Source organism: Diaporthe citri (genome assembly GCF_014595645.1).
Source record: "Diaporthe citri strain NFHF-8-4 chromosome Unknown scaffold_3, whole genome shotgun sequence".
NCBI lineage: Eukaryota > Fungi > Ascomycota > Sordariomycetes > Diaporthales > Diaporthaceae > Diaporthe > Diaporthe citri.
Window position 1 is genome coordinate 4,790,654 of NW_025064848.1, and position 26,849 is coordinate 4,817,502.

Genomic DNA, 26,849 nt, shown 5'->3' on the forward strand with positions numbered 1-26,849 from the left:
ACCCCTGGTGGATGGGATATGGTATTTCAGAGCGGCACTGTGTAGGTCACGACACTGCTGTAGTTGCCATTGAGTTTTGGGGATTGCAACCCTCGAGACCACAAAGAACTGTGTTCCGTCCTCGCTTGCCGCGCACGTCTCATCAATTGGTCTGGGACAAGGAACAAGGCGAGGGTCTCGAGGTCTGAGCACCTGCGGGCCATCCTCTCCCCATCCATGGGCGATCTACTAGTTGCATGCACGGTGACTACAAAATACGTGCCGGAGCGGGACAAGCTGGGCCGGACGACTCGCTGGACAGGTTGGTCCCTGTTGCTGAGACTATCATGGTGCCGAACTGATGCTGCCTCGTGCCTCGACGACAACGTCGGCTGCTGGCAGGCTGCGATAGCGTGCCTGTTTTTGATATCGTGCAGCCAAGGCATTGAACATTGGACCCTCTCTGCTGCATGTCTCTCTGCAGGCCATGATGAGCATCTGCAGGTGCAGTCTCAGGGGTGAGGGAGAATTTTTTGCCTCCCCCCTCTTCCTAGTCTGCGCCTGCGCGGGTCCGGCGTGACGCCCATGCTGGGCCTGCTGGCCACGGCCGCCACTGGCCCATGGGCCATGGCATGGTCGCAGCTTCTTGCGTGATCTTGATTGATCTGGTGATCCAGATCGTCTCATCGTTCCCGAGGCCTGTTCCTGTGCCTGGCCTGGTTGGGGTCTCGACGTCGGCCCAGCGCTTGACGAATGGTGAGTTCCGGCTACTGTGGGTGGTGCGGTACGCCTGCTTCAAACGCACACAAGCACAAAGGCAGACCATGAGATTCCCGTCGTCGAGATGGTACAAGACCAGATTGTAGGCGCATTTCAGGGCGGCACTGGGAATTCCTGGCGTGGGAAACTTGTTGCTGGCGGCCCCTTCACATCTGTCGGTGGCTTGTAAAAGTCAAAATTGCCCCAAGACTTCAGGCCGAACGGCGGTCAGCCAGCGCGATGCTCATGCTCATGCACCCATGGCAGACTGGCGGCTGCCAGCATCGCCAACGGCTAGGAGGCACACACGTAGTTTTGGGCAGTAGCAGCGAGAGACGCAAGGGCCCTTGCTGCCCAGTGAATCTGCCTTGCCTGCTAGCCTGCTTGCCTGCATCGGGGCCACCGCCTGATAGAGTTGCAAACAGAATTGTTGAGGCACCGACTGGTGCTCTATCGGGGCCGTGTGCCGTCGACCGCGAATGAGTTTTGATATCAAGCAGGAAAGACATTATTCCGGTCCTTGCTAGTCATGCTGCTGTGGCGCTCACCTACAGTATGATACCTCGGTGCTCGCCGAGGGACACCAACGGGGCCGGTCCTAGCCTACCCTACGCATTGCCTCTCGCCTTGGAAACCGTTCGGGGCTCGACCTAAGCACAACGGTAGGCGGGCGCTGAGGGTGCCCGCTTTGCGCCGATCCGTTTCGGGCTTTTTCCGGGTCCATTGAGGAGCCCTCTCGGCATCTGCGAACTGCCAGGCTTGTTTCTGGCTTGCTGGGGCCCAGCAAGATGATTACTGAAGGGCCAGAAAGGTCGCACATGCGTCTGTCGAGGCTCAGGTCAGCAGGGCGTGTGCCTGGGTGGGAAGATAGCATCACTGCGATGAGCATCACTGCGATGGTCACCAGAAGCGCCTCAACAGCTGGCACACAGTGAGAGGCTCTCGTCCGACGTGTCGTCTCTAGAGGCTCGGTTGTTGATGTTGCTGCTGCTGCTGCTGCGGTCGCTCGTCCAGAGCACCAATCCAAGCGTCGTCACATCGACGTTGACACTGTCATGACTGGGCCCCGTTCTCCGCGCGTGACAACAAGACCACTCTGAGTCTTCGTATTTTATGCTGGAGGAGGATCCTGTGATGCTAGTTGGGCTGCCTGCAACCGGTGCCGGGCCGCGTTGCGATCGTGCTGGTTCTCGGGCACCCCGGATTCCAGGGGCTGTTCGCCCCTCGTACAGGTCCATGCTCGGTCCATTTCTAGGACGAGCGATGAGGATCATTGGCACGGGCTGTCAGGCCGTGCTGCTGCCCATGACGATGCCATGCTCGAAGGTTGGGCCGGCGGGTTCGGACAGCAGGCGGCCTGTGGGTGTCGAGTTGGCCGTGCCAGACCTTGAGAGCCGACAGCAGTCTGACGGGAGGGAGTGGAGGATCAAAGTACTTGTAGACGAGAAAATGCACCTGACAAGTATGCCATGAGCATGTACCCCAGTAGCAATTGCCAGGTTCGGTGACGATAGTTCCCATGTGCGTCGAATTGAATTTGGGTTGAAATGAAATGAGCAAGTCGGCGCCCGAGTGGGCGATGAGCTGTTGCGGCTTCCTCAGGGACGTGGATCGGAAGGGTTTCTGCCTGTCTGCCGTCAGATCAGCGGGACTCGAATCACCTCGATGAAGCTCGGGAATTTGACTCGATCATCCGTTCATCAAGCCAGCACCAACCACCAGCCGTGGCCTGCGTGACCTAGCCAATCGAGCCGTCGCCGGGAGCAGCAGCAGCAGTGTGCTCTTTGACGCCGGTTGATATTGTTCACAGGGCGACAATACCAAGGCAGCCGAAGTCGTGAGCGAGGCTCGGCCCAGCACTAGAACGTTGGTCCCTCCCCGGGCTCTGCCTGTGGCGCCTCCGCCCAACCGGCTCGCACCTCGATTTCTGTGCTCTCTTGTCGTCTCAAGTAATGAGAGCTAGGACAAGGAACCAAGGCACTCGAAACCGTGTCGTATTCCCTGGCAGAGCTGTTGTTGCATCCATCTTGCAGGCCAAAAACAGCCAGCGCAGGACGGCCACGAGCACCGCACCCGACCGAGTCGTCGACACATCAACAGACGTCCGCACGTCCGCCATGATCCCCGACCTCTTCACGTCGCCGCCGCCCGTGAGGGATGAGCTGCAGTCCGCGACGACCGTGTCCCAGGATGACACGGTGGACCTCTGCCTACCGTTCCTGTCGGGGGAGAAGAACGACGGCTGCAATGGCTACGGCGTGCCCCGTCTCGACCGGGAGAGGCACATCAGGTTTCTACACAAGCAGATGGGTGGTTTCCCAGCCCCCTTCGTCGCTGCAGATGCCAGTCGGCCCTGGTTCCTCTTCTGGTCTCTGAATGGGCTGAGTATGCTGGGCGAGGACGTGTCCTCCTATCGGCCCTCCTTGATCGACACCGCTCGTTCCATGCAGAACGACACGGGCGGCTTTGGCGGCGGCAACGGTCAAATGTCACACCTGGCGACCACCTACGCCATGGTCCTGGCCCTGACTCTCGTGGGAGGGGACAGCGTCTATGAAGTCGTGGACAGGCGAGCAATGTGGAAATGGCTTTGTGCCCTGAAGCAGCCAAACGGCGGGTTTCAGATGGCTGTTGGAGGAGAAGTGGACGTCAGGTAAGGGCTTCGCCCACCCGCCTCCTTGTTGTTCCCACTCTATCGTCGCGCGCTCCAATCTCTAAGACCCGGGCGTAGGGGCGCGTATTGCGCAGCGGTGGTGATCTCCCTGTTGAACCTCCCAACGAATTTGACCCCCGAGTCCCTGGCATGGACCCCCGATCATCCCACACTATTCACGAAGCTGCCAGAGTACGTTCAGAGATGTAGGTACACAAAGGTCCCTCCGCCGTCTGCCCCTCTCTCTGGTCCGCGGGCGATTCTTGCTAACCCCCCTTGGTCCAAGGCCAAACATTCGAGGGAGGGATATCGGCCCACCCGGGTGCTGAAGCACATGGTGCATATGCCTTTTGCGCGCTAGGCTGTCTTGCCATTCTGGACTCTCCCGACCGCATCATTCCGAGGTAAGCAACCTCCAAACAGGCAGGCAGGAGCTTTGGGATGGTGGTCACGCCGGTCCCCCTTCCTCTGCCCGGCCAGTCAAACGATGACAAGAAGCTGCGCATGCTGACTGACACTCGCCGCGGGTGCTGCTCAGATACCTTGATGTTCCACGACTCATCTCTTGGCTGTCCTCGCGCCAGTATGCCCCCGAGGGTGGGTTTTCTGGTCGCACTAACAAGCTTGTGGATGGATGCTACAGCCACTGGGTCGGCGGGTGCTGGCCGCTGATCGAGGCCGCTCTCGCAGGAGGGGCAGTAGCAACAGCGGCAGGAGGCGGCGGCTACGCACCTCCGCTGGGAGACGACCGGCCTGGCCACAAACACAAGCTCCCTCTCACCAGCAGGGGCTTGTACAGCCGAGAGGGATTAACTCGCTACATCATGTGCTGCTGTCAGGATCAGAGCAAACGCGGTGGCCTGCGAGACAAGCCCGGCCGGTACGTGGTGGATCGGCCTTGCTGCCAAAACTCCTGTTGCGACGTGTCGAAGACCTTTCTAACTCGATCTTCTCGATCTTATAGCACCTCATGGGTACCACACATGCTACGTCCTTGCGGGCCTGAGCTCCGCACAGCACAAGTCGGAGCTGGTCGAAACGGGTGTTCCTGGCGTTGACGCCACCCAGTGCGGTGCAGGGGACATGGGCAGTACGATGCTCAGCGCTGGCGGGCAGCCTTACCTTAACACCTCGTGGTCGGTCACGCCTTACCTCGACGAAGCGCAGGTCTTTGACGAGCAGGATCGCCTCGTTCCGTTGCACCCGCTCTACGCACTTCCGGTCGGTCGCGTCGCGGATATAAAGCGGTACTTCGACGCGAAGCCAGGGTTCTAGAATCTCTCACCCGCTGCGGGCCAAGGCACGCGCGCTCCGCTCATCTGTCCTTGTCCTGCAGCACACACTGGCGACTCGCACGCACATAATGTTCTCGTGTAGGGCGAATCGGAGGAACCGTCTGAAGCCTGCTCCAGATCGCACAGTTCAACGGCCACGTTTGCCCATGGCACAGCATGTAGGCCCGGATGTCACGTGGCGATGGTGAACGACGACATCAGACGCAGTGCGAGTGAGCATGTGCCCCCGTCCTGTCTAACCTATCTCCCTCGGGAGTAACATTGATCGGGTTGAAGCACGGGTTGCATGTCAATGAACTGTACACAAGGCAGAGCGGTCAGGGACCTGAGGATGTGATGTTCTGGATATTCAGCAGCGTGTGGTTCGCAGGACCATGGGATTGGTCGGCACGGTCTCCTATGTGCCTGTCTCTAGATCCAATGCTATGTAATCAAGTTGATTTCCCTGGGATCCCGGTCAAGTTCGGTTCGACCGAGGTGAGAGAGGGGAGACTAGTAGCTGCCAATCCCGTAAACCCTGCCTTCAAAGGACAGCCTCCTCGCCAACAGTACAACGTATGCGCATGAACTATGCCCGGGGGTCGAGGCCCGGGGTCAGGACCTGTACACAGAGAGCTGCATCGGGCGTGGTTTAGAACGCCACTCAGAAGAGGGACGCCTGAGGGAGCTCCGAATCGCGGCACATGGGAAATACAGATCCCATGGGGATGCACGATGAGAGAAGTCTGAGGAGCTCTTGCGAATCAAGGCCGTGCCAGAGGCAGGCCAAGCAGGAGGCGAAGTGCTGCTGCTGTCCTTTTGGGCCTCTTGCAGATTTTCTGACGATGCATTGCAGATTGCATTTCAGTTGACCGACGACCTGGCTGGGATGATGAAGAACCAGGAAAGCGGAGAGTAGTATGCAGGGACCGGGCCCAGAGAGACTGCTTGGGATCATCGTGGGGCGCTGGAGACCGATGCCGAAGAGATGACGGGAACGACGCCTCTGGCGATACACGGCACACCCTCCTGGGCCTCGAAAACGGGCCCCTTGAGTTGACGTGTCCGCCTGGTGTTGTTCATGTACGTACTATGCAGTCAGATATCAGATGATCACCTAAATGGCTGCTCCCGATGGTGGGCGCGGGTGCTGGGTAGTCTACATGTATGAGAGGTATGCATGGATAGAAGGAGAAGATATCTCTGTGAGATTAAGAGGGAGAGGGGGGGGCTGGTGTAGGGGCAGGCCAGGCTGGACTGGATGGAGTTGGAGCTGGAGCTGGAGAGGGCTGCATACCGCAGTGGTTGACTCAGATGCATCTGAGACGGACTGCAAGAGGAGTCCACCACTGGGAAGATAGGGAGCACAGGATGCCGTGCAAGGGATGTTTCGATCTTTGTGGGACACCTCGTGGCAGCTTCCGGGGCATCGTGCCACTGGCACACACACACGCACTCACACACAGCACATAGGCTTTGCACGTGCGAGGACACACATATCGCCCCAGAAGGCGTCCGGAGTCGCCTTGTCAAGCTCGAGTCGAGTCTGATGCAATGCAGTATGACGTTGGTGGGCTGGACGCGATTGACGTGGAGGACTGGACTCGGACTGCAGGCTGCACGAGGAGCAGGCTCGCGCGCCACCAGGGAGGAGAGCCTGCGTCGAGACCAGGAGGGATGATGCAACTGGCAGGCCAACAACGGCAGTAGTCAGTGGTGGATCTGGGCGCTGTCTGCCTGGCCACGTCCTCGAGTCCGACGAGGTCGAGTCCAGTTTGTGGTGTCGTTGGTCACGGGTTGGTTGCATGGTGACGGACGGCTGGTGGCAGCTCTCGTCACATTGCACGGGACCTCACCGACCTGGCCAACCCCGGGTCCGCCGCACATACATCTGGAAGGACGTGGAATCGAAGCAGCCGGCGATCGAACGTGCTGAAACACACGAGACTGGCAGACCATGTTGTCGAGATATTCCCATGTGGTAGAACAGAAGGGCGAGCTGGCGCTTGGGCCACATGGAAGCAGGTTCCTGTGTGGTCAACAATGTACCATGTACCCGGTCATCCGTTAGACCACCACGCATCGACACCATCTGGGCCGACAGAGGACGACATTCCTTTTCCCATTTGGCATAGATTTACTTCTCTGCTCTGCTCTGCCCTATTTTCGCTTGACTCGACACGTCCCCGCCAGCCCCGGTGGTCATCTTCTTCGTCAGCTCGGGACCCCGGACCTACCTACATACTTGCCCAGGCAGATTGGTCGGTACTTACCTAGGTGGGTAGGTAGACTAGCTCACGACCTGACAGTACCTGCGAGCGAACGGGAGCTCAGCGCAATTGGCCAATCACAAGCACAGCCGGCCCTCAGTCGGCTCTGCGATTGACCCCTCGACCCGGGTCCGTGCCCTGCCTGACTGACCTCAGACCTCGAGCTCTGTTTTGCTCTGCCTCCAGCCTGCGCCCCTCCTTTCGAATCATTGAAAGTACGCCCGTCAACAGCCGCGGCGTCTCGCTCCACAGGACCACAGGGCCCCCTCCCCATGGCCGATCGGATCCAGATCTACACAGTACACAAAAATCACTTGTCGTCAGTGCCAGGACTCTCAGAACCCGGGTCCCGACTCAAGACTCCCAACCCTCGACTCGGCACTCCAAGACTCGCGGCTCAAGACTCAAGGCTGAAGGTCTAGCACTCAAAAACAGGGCGTCTCCAAACAGCCCCACACCACCCACCAGAACCACACCGGCGGAGAGCATCGGCTGCTTCTGCCGTCCTGTTGTTGTTTTTGCTGCTGCTGCTGCTGCTGCTGCTGCTGCTGCTGCTGCCGCTGCCCCTCCTCGCTGCTGGGGCTGGGTACACAGTGGTCTCCGAAGTGCAGTTGCCCCTCTCACCCCATGTACTGCCAAGGTACTCGGCTGCGTGGTGCAGCACAGACGGTACCGCACGGATACGATGGCCCCTTGCCCCATGGAATCCGGGGGTACTTGGAGCCGTTGTGCGCTACATTCTGATATCTCGATTAATTTCAAAGCCGCATTGCCAACTCATCACTGCATGAGTGGCATTGCTAAGGCCTGCTCTGCTCTGCTCTGCTGCGACATCTATAGTACATGTACACCACGGTACACACATGCACGAGGCGCGCTACCACCGAAACGAGTGCAGTGAGCGAGCGCCGTTGCCTTCGCTGCGCGCGACCCACGACGCTTGATTTCTCGACTCTACCGAACGAACCATCACAGCAGATGCCAACGGTTACGGTAGGCGTCAGTCAATGGTTTGGTCGCGTCAATGGTCAATGGCCAGTGGCCAATGGCCAATGCCTGCGGTCCGCCAGCGGACTCGAGCGATATGCCTCCCTCACCCTCCCCGTTCTGTCCTGTTCGGCCACTCCTCCCCTCTCACGCCACACTGCTTACAATCAATCGGACCCGGACTGCTGGACCGTTCGATTGCGTTATACCGCGCAGTAGCCGTGTGCCCTTGCTCAATCACCGCGGTCCCAGCAGCTGCAGGCCTATGCAAGGGTCTGCCAGCTCGCGGCCGTTTCCTCTGATTTCTTTTCGCCTCACCGACTTCCTCCACGGCAGTCTGGCACGGCCTGGCCTGGCCTGTTTGCCGCTCTCCCACTGGGTCCCTCATCTTCTGTCCCCATCCCCTCTCCTCCTTGTCGCAGTCCACGGTCCGGCCTTCATGGGCTGTGGTACAGACACAGCACGATTCTTCTGTCGCAAGCAAGGCTCTTCCTCGTTTCTGGCGACCCCTACTGTGGCCCCTCCGACCCATGAGATTGGCTGCCACAACCCGGGCCCATCATCAAACAAGCGCTGATTCTCCTCCCGCCACCGGGCTTGTAATTTGCCAGCCGCCGTCCGCTCATCCAAGGTCCTCCTACCTTTCTTACTTCCGGGACTCTGGTCCAATTCATTCAACGGTTCAGTGCCTCCGAGAGGGGCGGGCCCTTCACAAACTAGCTGTCATAGCCAGCGCCCGTTTCACTTGTATGAATGCGTTGGGTAGGCACACCGCATCCAATTGCGACGTCTCGGTCAGTCTTTTCCAGTCACATCACTCTCTATGCGAAGCATCTGGCAGACCCCAACATGTGCCCCATGTACTGTGTAGCAAGCAGCTCCCAGAGGCCCAGGGCGAAAAACAAAAAAGCGAGAGGCCCAAGGGCCCGAGGGGTTCGCAGCCAAGCGCCTGCGCCAGTCGAGATAGATCGTACATAGATTCTGCAGCACCTGCTCCATTGAGAGGGCTGGAGACCCCCCCCCCCGGGGTGATAGCTCCCGCCCCCTGGCCGGAGCTTAATCTCGAGCCGTTTCCGGAGACGCAGACGCAGACGCAGCGTCTCGCCGCATGGCAAGCTATGGGCATGGCACAACAAATCCTTCCAGAACGCGAGGCATGTCGCGCGAGTGGGAAGCGCCTGTCTTGGGGTATTATTCCTGAGGCTGGAGGTGTGCATGTATGTACAGATCCGTACCTTGTCCCGTAACCGAACCACGGCGAGCCCCAGGAACCAGGCATATCCCTTCCCTGCTCTTGGTCCGGATTCCCTATGGCGGCCAATCTAAGTGGCAGGCCGGAAGATGGGCCATGTCGAGTCCTTTTCTCTGTTGCAAATTTCTCTCACGTCGTCGGCCCCTCGGTTTGCATCTCTCTTGCAGTCGAATGAGGTGCAGAGATTGGTCAAACCCAAGGACGGTGCCATTTGCCACATCACTCGGCCAGTCTCTTTGTGCATCGCACCGGCCTTCTACCCAGCAGAGACATGCGCCCCCGAGCCCTCCCCGGGGCTCGCGAGGCCCAAGGGTCCTCGACATATCCGTACCGCGCTTGTGACTCTGCTGGTCCAGATACCTCCGGCGCTACACGCCTCCTAGGAGGTGCCGTCAGACCACGGTCAAGGTTGCGGTCGTGGGGGAGAGTTGCGGTCACCTCCAGAGGCCCGGCTCTCCCTGTCATCGGGGGATACGTACCTTGACAGAATTAACCGAGAGACTGGGCTCACTGGAGAGATGCCCCCATCGCCAAGCTCGTGGCCGTTGTCTGTTCTCGACCTCAGTCCCCTTCGTCACCACCCTAGACTCCCATCCCACATGCTCGCTCTTGTGCGTGCTGTACACTTTGCTGGCCCGGTGTCGTGCCTCTTGTACCCACCGTGTCCCTTCCTTTCTGTGTCTAGTCCTTGTCTGCATCCGATGGCCACCCCCTTGTGTCTTGGTGGAGCTCTCTAGTTCCCAGCGCTTCCTATCAACTGGCAACGGCGCACGCCAACACATCAAGATGGGTCACACTTTGAGAGCCGCATCTCGACTTGCATCTTTCGAACCCTTCCCCTTCCTTGCCCTCAAACCCCATGCTATTTCCTAGCCTGTTTCCCGCCGTCATTCCTTTTCCAGGTGGGAATTGGACCGGTTCTCGAGGGAGCCCCGCACCACATTCAGAATTTCTGCAATAAAGCACACATGTCTCGCCGTTGCTGGCCCATCTTCTCCTGCATCTCAAGGCCGGAATACGTAGCAGCATAGTAGCCCTGCCACCACCGCCGCCGCCGCCACCAAGAACACCACCAACACCGCATCCTCTCTCCTCCCTTTGATCGATTTCGCCCTTTCCTGTCCAGGAATCCAGAACGTCCCGAGTCCAGGGCACGGCAGACAGTACAGCTTGTCCCCCGCCCTCGTCCGGCAATCAGCATTGCTGCCCTACGCACTCACCACCTCGGCACTTCTCGGCCGCCCAGCTACACTCTGCCATTAGCTTGGGCTTGACTGCATCGCCAGGAATCCAGACCTAGCCCCTCGTGCTCACCCACCGCCGTCAGAGGAGGAACTCGTCTTGGGCCGTTGGCACCGCCACCGGCACTGCCTTTGGAACACCTCGCCGGGGCACCGGACGACGTTCTTGGACATTCTCACCTCTAGCCTGCCGGCTCGGGGATCCATCCACGACCTGCGCCCTGCCTCACCAGCCATTGAGGCCCCAGTACCCAAAATGCGCGGATTTTATATGCAATATCTTGACAGTAAGTGACAGGCGGATTCAATTGGCACCTTGCAGACACCCATTGGCACTTCACGAGCACGATCTCATGCGTTCTTGCCCGGCCCGGTTGTGGCAGGGGTGGGGGGTAAGTGACCCCGGGAAGCATGATGCATCCATCTTATCTCAGATCCCTTGCAACACCAGACAGAGGAAGTACCTGTGCAACACCACCCCTTCTGCTACTCTCGTGCGCTTCTGTTGCTCCACATAAGGGGGTCGGACAAGACCCCAAACCCGGAGCTCGGGATCGGAGCCTTCAGTTGCGTTCGCCTATCGATCCAGCGCATGCCAGAAGTCGTGCACCATTTCATCTGCGTTTCCCGTCGTAGGGCTGGCCTGGTGGGTGTTTTGCATGGTTGGGTCGGCATGCAGACTGCCTTCCGCCATTCGCCTGCGTTGGATCCCGCCCCTGGGCAGCTATCTGCATGCAATACTGTCGTGCCGACGCAGGGAGCGCGTGGAGGCGACGGCGGAGGGGTTGGTTGGTCTGAACTGCCAAAGACAGCCCAATCCGCATTCTCTCCCCCACCACCGGCGCCGCGGTATTCAGTGGCGGCCTTTGGCTAACAAAACGCGTCTACAGGCCTCTGCCAGCGGCGTGGCTGGGAGCAGCCCACATACGAGTGCTACCGCGAACCCGGTGGCTACACATGCCTGGTCCTGGTCAACGGGCGCGAGTACCAGACCGATCTGGCTTACGAATCGGATGAGCTGGCGCGCGAAAATGCGGCCATGCGCGCCTTTATGGTTTGCAGGAACTTCAGCGTCAATGGTGGCATGCTGGCCCGCAACGGCATCGTCCAGGGGCTTCCCGCAGACGAGTCCAACCGCAAGCACCGGAAGAGCAGCAGCCGCCACACGTCCTCGGCGTCTTCGCACTCCCACTCGTCGCATTCGCACGGCCACCACAGCCGCAGCCGCCGCTCTGGCCAGCACTCGAGCGGCAGCTCCACTGCTTCCTACGAGTGAGCAGGGCCGAGGGCCCGAGGGGCACAAGCCACAAGCGATGAGTCCCCGGCGCCGACTTGGCCAGGGACCGTTGTGTCGCAGGTGATGGCGGCGAGTAGCTGAGCTGTCAGACGGAGCGCCTGTTCCAGGCGGGCTGCGCCCCTGCTCCGAGGCCGACTGACGCGTTGTTTCCCCCCCGATAACCCAAGCCCTGATGAACCGTGATTTGGATGGCCAGGTACGACCAGGCGCGACCCGAAACGACGAGCGAGAGAAAGATGAGGATGAACCACGACCCTGTCGATATAAAACATGACGAAGGCTTCACAGCAACTGCGCCCTACTACATCGGGGCGCACCCGAGAAGATCATGGACTGCTATTTCTTACTTTCTTATTCTCTCCTCCTTTCCCTCTTTTACATGACCTGCCTCATAACGACCAAGATATCTTGGGTGAAGAGAGACATGACAAAACCCTGCATCAGCCCCTGGCTATTAACGACATGATGATTTTACGACCTAAAGAGATGAAAATTCGAACATTCGAAACCAACCATCGCGGCATTTCTGATTTCACCACCTGAGAAGCGACTTGGCTACCATTGCGTCACGTTTCCTTGACAATAAAGGACATGGCACAGCCGGTGGCTTGGCAAGGTCCCCAGCTGGGGGCTCACAGAGTCGGGTCAGACACGAACCCCAAGGTGCGATCGAGCACAGCCTAGCTATGATGGGGACCAGCCATATCACCACGGAGGAGTGGCAGAGGAAAGGGGCGGGAGGGACTGTGAAAATGGAAAAGGGGCAGCACAGCACCGTGGTTTTACAGAGACAAAACTGGGACGGGAACGGGCAAGGTGACCGCCGATGCGAATTGAGGTACAAAAAGCAAAACAAGAGAACCCCACAGGGCAAGGAGTGTCTCAAATGTGCCTTGCGTCGAGATAAGCGAGGGCCAAGGAGGGGCCCTCGATGACTGACTGACTGACTGACTGACTGACTGACTGACTGACTGACTGACGCGGTGGTTGTGCTGAAGTCGGTGGCAGGAGAGGGTGAACCTCGAGAAGACAAAAGCGACGTGACGACCTTATGACTATTCCAGATTTACAGACTTCTAGAGCTGATGATAATGACAACCACAAAGGGTGGGGGGAGGTGGGAGAGATATCTAGGGGACACAAGATTTCAATGCATATCAAAATTCTGATTCCGATACTGGAAAAGACCGGGAATAGCGTGCTGCGTACGTGATAGTCGATTCTGGCGTGTCTCGTTCTTGTTCTGCCGGGGCCACGTTAGGGCATTGGCGTCAGTAGGTTATAAGATGCAGTCGAGACAGGGAGTAATCAGAGCGTTTGTGGTGAAGGTGGACGACAATGGACGTCGGCTGTGGGTTGAGATCAGCCAAAATCAGGTGACGTTTGCTTGCCTGTGTGCCTGTGGCGCTGCAGGACAGATTTGGTCTAGATGCTAGGGTGACGGTGGCGTGTGTGCTCCCTCGTATTTGTGTTTCCTTGCCTGCCATGCCATGCCACGAATTAGTGTAGACTAGAAAGGAGAGTGAGAGTCGAGGTGAGAGCTGCATACGAGACACGAGGCACGAGACACACTAGACACCATGCTTAGAGGACATGTGTCCTCGATGCCACAGGCAGGCGGTTGTCTCAGCCAGGGCACAACGCCTGTCAGCGCCGTATGATGGGCAAAAGCGGGCTGCTTCTTTCTGTTCCGGGGGGGGGGGGGGGGGGGGGTTGCGCCGGCCCTGCACCGCCCCACCGAGGGGAGGATGAGGAAGGAGATGTGGAAACAAACGCGTGTACAGCATACGCTGGCTGGTGCTGTGTGCGGCCGTACCTAGGTAGGTGTGCTGGTATGTTACTGTGTCCAACTCATACACATACCTACCTGCCTGGGCTATGTTCTGGACTGCAGTCGACGGTGGCAGCATTGGCGCAAATACAACATACCTACCTATGCATACAGGTGCAGAAAGACCCAGAGATAAATCAAGAACCAGGCGGTCTGTCTAATTGGCAAACGAGTCGGTTGAACGAGCAGCTGAGGTGAGCGGCAGCATCAGCCCACACGTATCGCAACAGGCCTACCAATGTATGCAGGCCACGATCTCAGTCTCACGGTCTCGAAAGGCCTCTCCTCAATCTCACAGACTAGACACCGGATCGCCCAATCCATGTTCACGCCCAGCCCATGCCCGTCAATTGATCCTCATTACCCCACCCCCACCCCCTGTCCCTCCCTCCTCTGCCCCCTTTTCTGCGCTAAACCTGGGAACCTGGCGTGCCTGGCCAGCCTGGGACTCTCCGTAGGTACGGGCCATGGGTACTGGCCGTACGGTATGGCGCGTCTGGTACATGCAACAACTCGAGGCACATCTGTCACCATCTGCCGTCCATAACGCTGCAACCTCCCTTCCACATATCTCAACACCAACCCAACAGCCTTCCCTCTTTTCCTGGCCCCAGATCTGATCTGCCATACTGTGTGACACCCACCAGTCTCCATCACTCACTTATCACGCCAAGTCCCTACCAGCAAGCTTGCGCGCCCCTTCTTCCAGGAACCTCCTGACCCTCGCCGTTGTCTTCCGTCTTCGCCGTCGCATAGCAGCAGCCTTCCCGTCGCTCTTTATCCCTTCACAACGCTCCTTCAAGGCAGCCTCGTGCAGTCCACTTTCCAACCACAATCATGAAGGGTGAGCGACTCCAAGACAACCCCCCGGCGCGCAGGCCACATACTCGCGACTCTGGCCCAGGGAGCTGACATGTCTTCTTGCTACAGCTCTTATTCTCGTCGGCGGCTTTGGCACCCGCCTCCGACCTCTTGTACGAACAACCCTCCTGCCCGGCCGGCCATTCCTTCCTACAGTTACCTGCCCGGTCCATGTGGCATCCGGGCCATGCATCAGCTTAACTGGATGTCGCAGTCACTGACCCTGTGTTATGTTACCAGACCTTGACAATGCCCAAGCCCCTCGTCGAGTTTGCCAACAAGCCCATGATCGAGCACCAGATAGAGGCCCTTGCTGAGGCTGGTGTCACCGATGTCGTCCTTGCCGTCAACTACCGCCCAGAGATCATGGAAAACGCACTGTCAGAGGTTAGTCCCCGGCAACTGTCCCCTCCTGTCATATCATATCCTCCCCAATCCCACTCTGCCCACAAGTTATACCAGCCGATCTTCTTCCTTCCTTGAACGCGTGTCTGCGCCGCACCAACATACCCTCTCTTTGGAACTGCTCTGACCGTCTCCTGCCCTCCCAGTACTCCAAGCGCTTCGGAATCAACATCACCTTCTCGGTCGAGACAGAGCCCCTGGGCACTGCCGGCCCCCTGAAGCTGGCTGCCGATACCCTCCTCAAGGACGACTCTCCATTCTTCGTCCTCAACTCGGATGTCACTTGCGAGTACCCGTTCAAGGAGCTCATAGAATTCCACAAGAAGCACGGCAACGAGGGCACCATCTGTGTCACAAAGGTCGAGGAGCCCTCCAAGTATGGTGTCATTGTGCACCAGCCCGGCCACCCGTCCCGCATCGAGCGCTTCGTCGAGAAGCCTGTCGAGTTCGTCGGCAACCGCATCAACGCCGGCATCTACATCCTCAACACCTCGGTCCTCGACCGCATCGACCTGCGCCCCACCTCCATCGAGCAGGAGACCTTCCCTGCCATGGTCAGGGACAGCGAGCTGCACTCTTTCGATCTCGAGGGCTTCTGGATGGACGTCGGCCAGCCCAAGGACTTCATCGCCGGCACCGAGCTCTACCTGAGGTCCCTGGAGAAGAGGAAGTCCAAGCTCCTCGCCCCGCACACCGAGCCGTACGTCCACGGCAACGTCATGATCGACCCTTCGGCCAAGATCGGCAACAACTGCAAGATAGGACCACATGTCACCATCGGGCCCAACGTGGTCATCGGGGACGGCGTCCGCCTGCAGCAGTGCGTCCTCCTGAAGGGGTCCAAGGTCAAGGACCATGCTTGGGTTAAGAAGACCATCGTGGGCTGGAACAGCACCGTCGGCAAGTGGGCGCGCCTCGAGAACGTGACCGTCCTGGGCGACGACGTCACGGTCGGCGATGAGATCTACGTCAACGGAGGCAGCGTCCTGCCCCACAAGTCCATCAAGGCCAACGTGGACGTCCCCGCCATCATCATGTAAACCCGCCGTTTTGGGACCTGTTCGTGATGGCGGCGGCGGCGGCGATTCATGAACAAAACAAGCAAGCAAGCAGCAAGTAAGCGGCAGCGCTGGGGGGGAAAGCGGGCCACCAGCACGCGGGAACCCCTGTTTCACTTTTATACCCCCTTTTTTCTCCCCTTCCCACGCAAAGGAACCCTTTTTCTGTATGGATACCATGTAATCGGTGAATTCCCAAGTGATCCACTCCCCTCTATTTTTCCTTTTCGGTCCACGCCCGCGCTGCTGGGCAATCATGAGACCCGGGGTGCCGAACATGTGCATTTGAATTATGGCCCGGCGTCGGATATGCGGCACATGGTTTGCCATCTTGATCACTCTCACAGGCTGTTCCGAATTTCACCTCGAGACATGTTTCGCATGACCAAGCTTTTCCTCTTCTTCCTTCTTATTTATTCGATTCCATGGAGATGGCAGTGGTTGGTGAGAGGTGGGAGGGGAAGGGAAGAGCAGCCTCTGGTGACGGAAGTCATGATCAGCATAAAACTGGGTGATGGATGAATTTGACGACATGGTTGGTGCCTTTGGGGCTGCAAAAGGGGATTTCTGAGCATTGCGAACCCATCATAGAGGTCAAGAAAAAGAAGAGGTCTCAGGTTGCTCTTTTGGAGTTGAGGTTTTAGAATTGCCCACCAGCGGTCTCGTGGGCACGGTTCTAATTCGAGTCCTTCTCTTGCTTTCGACTCTTTGTGCGTCGTCACCCTATCCTGAACTTTTTGCTAGGTAAGTCTTGTGTATGTTGTTGCATGTTTGAGTACACATGTGTACTAGCATAATACACGTGTTAGATACGCATGTACCTGCATATCCACTTCCGCCCAAGACCTGGTGAGTCGAGGACGAGATCGGGCATGCTGTTTGAAATGATGCAAGTGCCCGTTCCCCAAATCTCGGGGTGACACACCCACACGGGAGAAGATGTGCCTGCATCAATTGCCATATCACTTAGCAATCAACCTGAAGCTTGAGCTCAAGCTCGAGGACGAGGACTAGGAAGAGGCAGAACTTGGCAGCCGTACGGGAGACAAGGGACGCGCAGGGTTTGTCACCTTAGCCCCCAGCGGGCACCTCCATGCTCGATCAGAGTGTGGCAAACGGCTACCTAGGTAGATCTGCTGGAATAAATGTACTTGATGTACACATACGGGTGTATTGTTTCTGTGTTGCGCCGACCGGGCTTGTTCCCGCCGCCTGGCTGTTGGGCGTTGAACGAAGAGGGCGATCCCTTGGCCGGGCTACGATGGGTCTTTTGCCGATGGCAAGTAACCAGATATGCCGCTGGCCTGCATCACGCCGTGTTCCCGCTCGAGGGTCGAGGTTGGCTGGCCCTGTCCGTTGTCTAGCTGGACGAACCGGTCAAAGTCAATCGGGCGGCGGCGCGCAAGTGGTCTGCGCGGTAAACTCGATTTGGGTTGTTTCTGCGTCACCATCCAAGCTGCCAGCAAGCACAGGACGACACGGCGGGCAGGGCAACCTTGGAAGAGGAAAGCTAAGCTTTCAGGAAGCCCTGCCCGGCACTTGGGCGGGACGCAGCCAGTCGGGTTGGAGGTTGGGGGAATCCTGTTTGTGCAGACAAGCCTGGGAGTGGCAGCAGGGCTGGCCACCCACACCTCGGTTTCCCATCTGACTGTTCTGTGCCTGGCAGCCATGGATGCCCCTGACTGCCCCAACTTCCAACGTCATCCTCGCAGGCTGTGCTCATCGGATGGCAGCAGCTCTGATTGCTGCTGCTGAACACACCTTGCCAGCCTCTCTCTCTCTCTGTGTGTGTGCGTGTGTGCATGTGTGTGTGTGGGCACGCGCATACCAGACCAAACATCAGCATCTATCTGTCTGCATATGTTCTTGCTCCCTCGCCTCGTCATCTCCTGTCCTTTTGTCCTTTTCCGACCCGCCCGGTTCCCTGACCTCAACTGACCTGTACTCATGTGAAATCTCGCCGTGTCTGCAACTAAAGCTTCCATCTTAGATATTTATTTATGTCCGAAGCGTGCCGTGTCAGTTGACCCGCACCACTCGTGTCACACATGTCGCCAGCCCTCGACGCGCCCGCCAGTAAGCCGAGGCCGAGGAACAGGCTTCGAAAGCTAACCAAGCTCCGCCATGGCCCGGCAGCTTCTACCACCACCAACAACAATGTCTCGCCGCGGGCCTCGTCCGATTCGGGTAGGGCACCTGGGCAGATCCGGAGCCCACAGTCGCCCAGGCGCGGGTCCATGCCGCCGTCCCCCGATCTGAGCAGCCAGAAGTGGCTCGAGTACATACGGAAGAGCGGCTACCTGTGCCCCATGGAGTCGTCGCCTCACCTGCAACACACGAGGTCCCGCTCGCTTACGCACCACGCCAACAGCAACATCGTGCCCGAGCTCGCCCACCTGGCCATCGACATCCCCGCCAAGAGCCCCCGCCGGTCCCTCGAGACGCAGCGGACCACAGCGTCACCAAAGTCCGCGTCATCGAGCCTGAGGCGGTACGCAAAGACACCGGTGCTACGGGTTGGGCAGCTGGAGGCCAACGTGGCCACGGCTCCGGGTGCCGAGTCCATCGCGGAACAGTACCGCGCCCTGCTCAAGTCCCGCAGTCACGATGACCTGCGGTGTGGCAGTGCGGGAGACGGGGCCGACGTCAACGACGCGGACACGAGGCAGACCAGCATAGAGGCTATCCGTGGGGCCACGCGCCGGCGGTCACCGCTGTTGCCGGCGCCCTCGCCGTCATCGACGCTGGGGACTGGCGAGCCGGAACGGGAACCGGAAGCGCAGCCGGAGCCGGACACGGGGCCGGAGCCGAGGGGGTCGCCAACTTCGGACGGCACTCTTGTGGCGTTCGAGGAGGACACCATTTTTTTCAAGCCCGTGTCGTTCTGGCCGGAGCCGCTATCACCGATTCGTGAGGGCGGCGGCCAGGATGGCGACCAAGACAGCGACAATAGCAGAAACGTCGGGCTGGGGCGGTCAGAACGGCCTCTGCCGCAGCCGGGGGTGCTCAGCCTGCAGATCGCCACGAACCTGCTCTCCAGGGAGCTGTCGTGCGCGGTGAGCAACGAGGCGCTGAGGGCGCCGACGGACGTGCGGCAGCTACAGACGTGGGTGATGATCGAGGCGTACGAGGCCCTCCGCGACCAGGTGCTACAGATGGGGCTGCCAGCTGGCGAGACCGAGGCGCTGGGGGGCGCCTTCGATATGTGGTTGAGGGCTCTGTACCAGGTCCACGACGGCCTCGCCAGGGAGACCAGCGGGCCTAGCGACAGCGATGTCGAGGCCATGCAGGCCGAGGACCTGGACTGAGCAGCTGCTGGCTGACTTGGCATATAGATCTATCTGTTTAACTACCTAGACTTTGATATTCTGTCCTGTAGCACAATAACATCCCATAATCATAACTGAAATCCGAGCACATGTAGATGCGGCAGAGTGGGTACTCGCTACCTACCCCTGCTTCCTTCCCCCACAGTCCGTGCAAGTGAGTGCAGCGGCTCCGTCATAGGTACGGGGGTGCTTGTCTAGTGTATTGTGTGCTGATGCAGATCGCGTCTCAATCTTCAATCCTCAATTCTCTTCCTGACCCTCACCCCACTCCCTCTCCCGCCCGACCGGACCCCTCTACCCCTCTCACGCACTCGCCATGCATGCTGTTGCTGCTGAGCTCTGAACATTGCTCTCTTCACAATGGACGACGACTTCGGAGCCGACCGAGACTTCCTCGCCGCCCTCGCCGCGTCCGACTCACCAGGCCCCAGTCGCGTGAATCCGCGGCAGCCTGTCCCACAGAGGATCCAACAGCCCACCCCCCAGAGGCTCGACAGACCTCCGCCCAGCAATGCCGCCTCGGCACCTGGCGTCAAGCAGCCCACCCCGCAGGCCCTCCCTCAGCGCGCCGCCGGCTCTTCTATCCTGGTCTCGCCCCGCCAGAAGGGCAATCCCGTGCTCGCATGCCTCAAGTCCCTCCCTTGGGAGTATAGCGACATCCCCGCCGACTACGGGCTGGGCCTGACAACATGTGCCCTGTTCCTGAGGTGTGTCACTGTCCGTCTGAAAGGTGCTGCACTGCTCTCGCCTGCCTTCTGCGCCAGGTCTGGGTCCAAGTCTAACGCAAGCATGCCATTGCCGCCACTGCAGTCTGAAATATCACCGCCTCCACCCCGAGTATATATACACGCGGATCCGAAACCTCCAGGGCCGCTACAACCTTCGCATCTTGCTCGCCATCGTCGACATTCCCAACCATGAAGACTCGCTTCGCGAGCTCTCAAAGACCAGCCTCGTCAACAACGTCACCCTGGTCCTGTGCTGGTCTGCCGCCGAGGCCGCCCGCTACCTCGAGCTGTACAAGTCCTACGAGCATGCAAACTTCGCCGCCATCAAGGCCGCCCAGGCAACCTCGTACGCGGACAAGCTCGTCGAGTTCGTCACTGTCCCGAGGTCCGTCAACAAGACCGACGCCGTCGCCCTGGTCAGTACCTTTGGCAGCCTCAAGGCCGCCATCAACGCCGACCCAGAGACCATCGGTGTCATTGGCGGCTGGGGAGAAAAGAAGGTCAAGGCGTGGACAAAGGCCGTCGAGGAGCCCTTCAGGGTGAAGAAGTCCGCCAGGAGGAGGCTGGAGACCGAGGAAAGCACAGAGGCCGAGGTCCAGAGGAGGAGGAACCTGGACGTGGCCAGGCCCTTAGGTAGGGTGCCCCAAAGGGAGGTGGCCGAGTTGGCGGCTTCGAGAAGCCACGGTGAAACAAGTGCCAGTGAGCAGGGCCAACAGCAGGCGAAAAGAGCGAGGCAGTTTCAAATTGCCGGCGAAGATGACGAGGACGAGGACGCAGAGCTTGCTGCTGTGATCGCGGAATCAAGGCAGACGGCTGAGCTAGAAGCCAGGGCGCGGGCTGGTGCAGGAGCCGGGCCATCTACATCAGAGCGGGCCCCGTCAAGGAGCAAAGGGGACGATGAGCTCGCAGGTGGCGTTGCTGCGGCTTTGGCGAAGCTGAGAAAGGGATGAGTCTTTCTTCGGACCGACAAGTCTACGACATCAGCCAACACCGCAAGATACACACGGCCTTGCCACAGAAGCCTACCAAATACGGACTCCAAAGGCTGCTCCAGCGTGCTCAATCCTACGCGACCAACGAGCAAAGCCGGAGAATCATACCCGGTGAGTATGCTCCGCTGGCTGTGCAATAGGACAGTGGTCACGGCGAATCGATTACTGCCTGGGAAGTGGTTGAGACTCGACTGATGTTCAGCTGCGGACGCGACCATGACCGGGATGAGACCGCCGATGTGGTCCTGGGCACCGGATCCGCGGGCGGATAGCACGTCTCCCCACCCCCCACATCGGGACTCAGGTTCACTGCGGTAGTTGACGATAAGTGCTCAGACTAATAACAATGCAGCATGCTGCCGCTCTCCTTGCTGGCATCGAGGGACAAACAGTACCAATTCACCAGGCAGCGCGGCACGGTAATATTTACTACTACAAACACATTTCCTGGAGTCCAATTTCCAACATCTCGGTGCTTGCAAGTAAGGATAACAAGCAGAACGCCACGTACTGTTGTCACCAGGCACGTCAATACCCCGTCATGCCTGGCCAGACGCTTGCGGGCAAGGTTGCCATCGTGACGGGCTCCAACGCAGGAATAGGCGTTGCCATCGCCCAGGAGCTGTCGTCCCGAGGCGCAAGCGTGGTCATCAATTACCCCTTCCCCGCCCTCGCCGAGGAGACCCAGGGGGTGGCCTCGGGCCTGCCCACAGCGTCGACCTCAATAGCCGTCGAGGCAGACCTGTCGACAGAGGACGGCCCCCAGAGGCTCATAGACGCCGCCGTGGCGAGGTACAAGACCATCCACATCCTCGTGAACAATGCCGGACTGGCTGTCAACAAGCCCTTGGCCCAGCAGACTCGACGACTGGAACAAGCTGGTCGGCCTGAACGCAAGGGCCGTCTTCCTCCTCGTCCAGGGCATCCTGCCGCACCTGCCTGCCCCGTCGCCGTCGACCCAGGACCGGCCCCAGACCGACGGCGGCCGCATCGTCAACATCGTATCCATCTCGTCCCGCGCGGCGCCCCCGCCGCAGACCATCTACGGCGGCACCAAGGGCATGGTCGACAGCATGACCAAGGTCTGGGCCAAGGAGCTCCCGCCCCGGTACGGCTGCACCGTGAACGCCGTGTCGCCCGGCCCCACCATGACGCCCGGGTTCGCCGCCGCCGGCGACGAGTTCATGAAGGAGATGGCCCCCGTCATGGCCCAGACCCCTGTGGGCCACCGCATGGCACTGCCCGAGGAGATCGCCTTCGGAGTTGGCTTCTTGTGCGAGCCACGGGCGAGCTGGATCAACGGGTTGCACTTGAATGCGAGTGGTGGGTTGTATATCGAATGAAGGACGAGGATGATTGGACCCAAGGGATCAATGGCCCATGATGTATAGCTGACATTTACTATCCGATGCCCGTCAAAGGCATTCTCAAATGGACCAGGTATAAAATATGCGGCTGCTATTTAGGTTTCATTCTGCCCGTTATCTGTATCACGACATGAGACGGCCCAAAATATCCGCTCCGCCTGCTATATCAACGAGGACCATTCTAAATCCGGGGGTACCAGGCCCCGGTATGCCAGGGCCATCTCCAAAGGGGGTCGAGGGGTGGTATCATGCAAAAGGAGACCTTCCTGCCGATGAGAAATTCTCAAAAGGGCAATGTGATGCGGGTGAACGAGTTGATGTATACAGATAGAAGAAAGGGCGCGTGCGGCTCATAGACTACCACTGAAGGCCCGCGCCGCCGGCCTTGATGACAAGCACGCTAGCCTTTACGCCGCCGTTGACAAGCTGCTCGGCAACGCTGCCGACCGTCTTCCTCAGGTCGAGCGCGCCAAGCTCGACCTGGCTGTCGCCCAGCTCAGGGTGCGAGCGGCCGACGACGACGATGTCGCCGGCGTTCTTGGGCATGTTGCCGACGGTGGACCTGGCCTTGGATACGGCCTCGGCCACCGCGGTCCCTTTGGTGACATTGACCTCGGCGAGGGTCACGCGCCCGGCCAGTTCCTTGGGCAGCATGGACCGCAGCGAGGAGAGCAACGCGAGATCCTGGGGCGACGCCTCCTCCACGACCTTGACGGCATCCTTGGTCCCGCCGGCGGCCGTGGAGGGTACCTCAACCTCGTCGCCCGAGTCGTAGGCCGCCCAGCTGAAGTGGGCGATGGTGAGGGTCACGTGCGGGCTCTTTGCGAGCTGCAGCGCGAAGCGCAGGGCGACCCGGTCGTCCACGCCGCCGAAGAAGGGGAAGAAGACCTGGTGGCTCTTGTCCTTGACGGGCAGGGTGGCAGCGTCGCGCTGGCTGTGTATTGACATGGCGCTTTTTGACTTTGTGAGGTTGGGCATGGGCCGCTCCGCCGGGCCCATGCCGCCGAAGTTCTGGTTGATGAAGATGCCAATGTTGCACACGGGCTTCTCGAGGGTCTTGTTGATGAAGTCCAGGTGACCGCGGCCATTGTAGCGGTCCTGCGCGGATGTGACGAAGGGCACCGACGTGTCCTCGGTAATGCTGCCGTACTCGCTCCATGGCACAAGCACGAAGTCTGACGAGACGTCCGAGGCCTGCTTCATGAGGGTCTCGGAGTAGGAAGCCTCAGGCACAATGGCAACCTTGCCGGACACGGCCACGTCGTTCAGCCGCGAGAAGGTGCGGAAGGCGTTCACGACCGGGTCGATCTCGGAGTAATATTCACCACCCTCCGTGACCTGCATCACCGACGACGTCCGCTCCGTGAGCGCCAGGATGCGCAGCCCATGGACCTCCAAGGGCCGCTTTGCGGCTGGCTGGGAGCTGACCTGGGCCTCGCCCTTCTCAGAGGGCCCCTCCTCGTCCTCCGTGATTGGCCTCTTCACCACCTTGTCGCCTCCCAGTAGGGCGATGAAGGTGAAGAGGCTGGGGAGACTATCAAGCCGCAGGTAGACGAGCAGGCGGCGGATCTGCGCCGTGTTGAGCTGCTGCGCCCCAGGTTCATCCCCACTGGAGGTGGACGAGATGGGGTTACCGTCCTTGTCGGTCTCTCCGCGCCGATATTTCTCCATCTTGTCTTGGTACCACGGCGGGTAAAGCCACTTGACCAATGGCGTGGTGGCCACGGTCGTTACAACAGCCATGACGACGAAAATAGTGAAAGTACGCCGGGAGAGGATCCTAGCCTGCAGCCCAATGTTCTGTCGTTGTGATTATCAGCAAACAAGTCCTCATACCCGTCCGAGGCGCCGGCGTCTCCGAGGAGGTTGGACGTCGGGGTTGAGACTCACAAGCACGATGAGCTCCACGAGACCCTTGCAGCTCATGAGGACACCGATGGTCCAACTCTCGCGCCACTCGAGCTTGTTCAGTCTTGCTGCCAGGGTGCCTCCAACGATCTTACCAGAGAAGGCAATGGCAATGACACCGATCACATAGGCCCAGGTGATGCCATTGTCGAGCAGACCAAGATCAGTACTGAGGCCCGACAGCGCAAAGTACAAGGGCAGGAAGAGCACGGAAATCAGATCCTCGATTTTTTCGGTCAGCTTTATAGCAAAGCCTCCCTCGTGGGGACAGATCAGACCAGCGAGGAAGGCACCGAAGATGGGGTGCACACCGATGATGCCTGTGCACTGCGTGTTAGCTTGGAGAGGAGTTGCTGGACGTGAGATGACCACACGCGTTGGCCAAAGGGGGGGGGGGGCAGGGTGAAGGGGACAAGGTCATCGGGGCAACGCACCAGTGAACCAGGACGAAAACAGAACAATTAGCAGGGTCAGCGAGACCATGCCCTGGGTAGGGCCGTTCTGGAGGCTGCCGGTCTTCCTAAGGCACCACATGAAGCCGGGACGGACGGCGAAGCACAGGAAGAGGGCCCAGCCGATGGTGCAGAGCAGGGCGTAGAGGGCAGCCAGGCCGTTGGCGTTGTTGACGAGGGCGACGCACAGGGCCAGCAGGATCCAACCAGTGACATCGTTACCGATTCCGGCGGCGAGGACGGTGACGCCGACGGATGAGCGCAGCAGCTTGAGCTCGGTCAGGATGCGGCAGAGGACGGGGAAGGCCGTGATGGCCAGGGCGGTGCCGATGAACAGGGCGAAGACGCCGAAGTTTATGGCGACTGTGTCGGCCTCGTCGCGGAACTGGTGGTAGAGGCCCCAGGCGATGGCGCAGCCCAGGCCGAAGGGCAGGATCATGCCTGCGAGGCCGACTGACAGGGCGACGCGCCAGTTGCTTGTGAACAGTCGGACGTCGACCTCGAGGGCGACGAGGAAGAGGAAGATGATCAGGCCGAGGTTGGCGACGTTGTTGAGGACTGGCATGGACTCTGTGGGGAAGATGTTGGCCTTGAAGCCGGGGATGCGCATCATGACCGAGGGCCCCAGCAGGATGCCGCCGATGACCTCCGCGATGACGCGGGGCTGGCCAAAGTAGGACAGGGGGTAGTGGAGGAGGCGGCAGAAGATGATGATGATCATGGCCTGGATGATGAAGAGGGTGATGGGGTTTGAGGCGCTGTACTTGATGGGGTTGGCGCCCTCGAGCACGCCGGCCTGGGGCGTGACCTTGCCATCGCTACTGTTTCCTGCGCCGGCGGCATCGACACCGGCGAGGGTGGAGGCCAGGACGAGGAGCGCGGAGAGAGAGTCAGCCATGCTGTGCAACCAGCCGTGCGACCCCGACTGACTGACTGCCCACGGCGACACGGGGTGTGCGGGACGGGCAGTAGGGCTGCGACGCTGCGACGGTGCGACGCTGCGACGGTGGTGACGGACCCGCGGGGGCGGAGAGGCCGCAGATTGGCTGGGTGGGTGTTTTGGGCTGGGTGTTTGGGAGCGTGTGTCGAAGCTGGACCCGGGAGTCTGGGCCGGGAGCCTCGAGACCACGGAGCAGACCGGCGCGTGTGCAGTGCGTTCAGCAGCAGCAGCAGCAGCAGCAGCAGCAGAAGCAACAAGCAGGGCAGGCGCGTGTCCTGTCCAGGTGGACTCGCAGCTGTTTGGGAGGAGAAAGAAGCAAGTCTTTGGGCGGATGGATGGCCCCCCATGTGAGGGGGATGCTGACAGTGTCTGGGCGGCCTCGTCCAGCAGGCGAACGGGGTGAGAGAGAAGATAGAGAGAGAGAGAGAGAGAGAGAGAGAGAGCAGCAGGTGAGAGGGTGGCACGGGCAGGGAAACAGACCCACTGCGAGGCCAATTACGACTGCATCAAGATCTCACTCGGCTCAACTCGACTCATCAAGGTTCGCATGGGAGATGCAGGCGCCGGTGAGGGACAGGGGTGCTCTGGACTCTTGTAGCAAACACACCTCGCTGTCGCACGGCACTTGGATGAGGAATCAAGAGTGTGGGTCAGGTAGGGCGGCGGGAGAACCGAGGGCGCGGAGAGAGGGTGTGAGAAATAGAAATGCAGACATAACAATAAGGATTCAGTCAGGTGGTCGAGACTCGCTGCCGGCGCCAACTACGACGGTTCGGGACTGGAATGGGCGTGGCATGGCACAATACACCACGGACATTGGCATCGGTATTGGCAGTGGCGCCGGCACCCTGTGGTGTATGTAATGTAATGTACGAGACGAGGACGAGGGGAGCGGTCAACAGACTGGGTCAGCAGAGGTGATCCTACAACGGAGAGCCCTGCAGGGTCGGCGCGGCAGGAGAGAAGGGGAATGAACGTCCAGTGAGCAGATAAAACAAAAGGCTTGGTACTTTCTTGGGTCTCCTTCCTCTCTCACACACCGCATGTACGGCGGCGGGTGCAGGCTGGCTGGACTGGGCAGGCTGGCTGCCACATGCCATGGACGGGTGACAAGACAAAGGGAGGCGACGGCAGCAGCAAGAGAGACTAGGTACTTGGCAACCGTCGCACACCAAAGACTCAGCCGCATGAGGTCGGCCACCATGTGCATGTGCTCGTGCTTGTGCTGCTTGTGATTGTGATTGTGATTGTGCCCAGCTGAGTAAA

At 59.6% G+C, this 26,849-nt stretch overlaps 7 protein-coding genes across 7 annotated transcripts; 6 read left to right on the forward strand and 1 right to left on the reverse strand.

Moving 5' to 3' along the window:
* Positions 1 to 2,855: 2,855 nt before the first annotated feature.
* Positions 2,856 to 4,666, forward strand: INS49_008831 (uncharacterized protein; the record flags this gene model as incomplete). Its single annotated transcript, XM_043169568.1, has 5 exons — positions 2,856 to 3,391; positions 3,470 to 3,597; positions 3,678 to 3,795; positions 3,930 to 3,988; positions 4,470 to 4,666. The coding sequence occupies 5 exons, from the start codon at positions 2,856 to 2,858 to the stop codon at positions 4,664 to 4,666; spliced, it is 1,038 nt and encodes a 345-aa protein (XP_043027248.1).
* A 6,005-nt stretch (positions 4,667 to 10,671) lies between these two features.
* INS49_008832 (uncharacterized protein) lies at positions 10,672 to 11,691 on the forward strand (the record flags this gene model as incomplete). Its single annotated transcript, XM_043169569.1, has 2 exons — positions 10,672 to 10,702; positions 11,306 to 11,691. The coding sequence occupies 2 exons, from the start codon at positions 10,672 to 10,674 to the stop codon at positions 11,689 to 11,691; spliced, it is 417 nt and encodes a 138-aa protein (XP_043027249.1).
* Positions 11,692 to 14,380: 2,689 nt separating this feature from the next.
* Positions 14,381 to 15,849, forward strand: INS49_008833 (uncharacterized protein; the record flags this gene model as incomplete). Its single annotated transcript, XM_043169570.1, has 4 exons — positions 14,381 to 14,387; positions 14,474 to 14,517; positions 14,645 to 14,791; positions 14,956 to 15,849. The coding sequence occupies 4 exons, from the start codon at positions 14,381 to 14,383 to the stop codon at positions 15,847 to 15,849; spliced, it is 1,092 nt and encodes a 363-aa protein (XP_043027250.1).
* A 2,066-nt stretch (positions 15,850 to 17,915) lies between these two features.
* Positions 17,916 to 19,175, forward strand: INS49_008834 (uncharacterized protein; the record flags this gene model as incomplete). The annotated part of the gene is made up of 1 exon (XM_043169571.1): positions 17,916 to 19,175. The coding sequence occupies one exon, from the start codon at positions 17,916 to 17,918 to the stop codon at positions 19,173 to 19,175; it is 1,260 nt and encodes a 419-aa protein (XP_043027251.1).
* A 381-nt stretch (positions 19,176 to 19,556) lies between these two features.
* INS49_008835 (uncharacterized protein) lies at positions 19,557 to 20,874 on the forward strand (the record flags this gene model as incomplete). The annotated part of the gene is made up of 2 exons (XM_043169572.1): positions 19,557 to 19,903; positions 20,007 to 20,874. The coding sequence occupies 2 exons, from the start codon at positions 19,557 to 19,559 to the stop codon at positions 20,872 to 20,874; spliced, it is 1,215 nt and encodes a 404-aa protein (XP_043027252.1).
* A 583-nt stretch (positions 20,875 to 21,457) lies between these two features.
* INS49_008836 (uncharacterized protein) lies at positions 21,458 to 22,259 on the forward strand (the record flags this gene model as incomplete). The annotated part of the gene is made up of 2 exons (XM_043169573.1): positions 21,458 to 21,730; positions 21,795 to 22,259. The coding sequence occupies 2 exons, from the start codon at positions 21,458 to 21,460 to the stop codon at positions 22,257 to 22,259; spliced, it is 738 nt and encodes a 245-aa protein (XP_043027253.1).
* Positions 22,260 to 22,640: 381 nt separating this feature from the next.
* INS49_008837 (uncharacterized protein) lies at positions 22,641 to 25,541 on the reverse strand (the record flags this gene model as incomplete). Its single annotated transcript, XM_043169574.1, has 3 exons — positions 22,641 to 24,083; positions 24,174 to 24,511; positions 24,626 to 25,541. 3 exons carry the CDS (start codon positions 25,539 to 25,541, stop codon positions 22,641 to 22,643), a joined length of 2,697 nt encoding a protein of 898 aa, XP_043027254.1.
* Between the last annotated feature and the right edge of the window lie 1,308 nt (positions 25,542 to 26,849).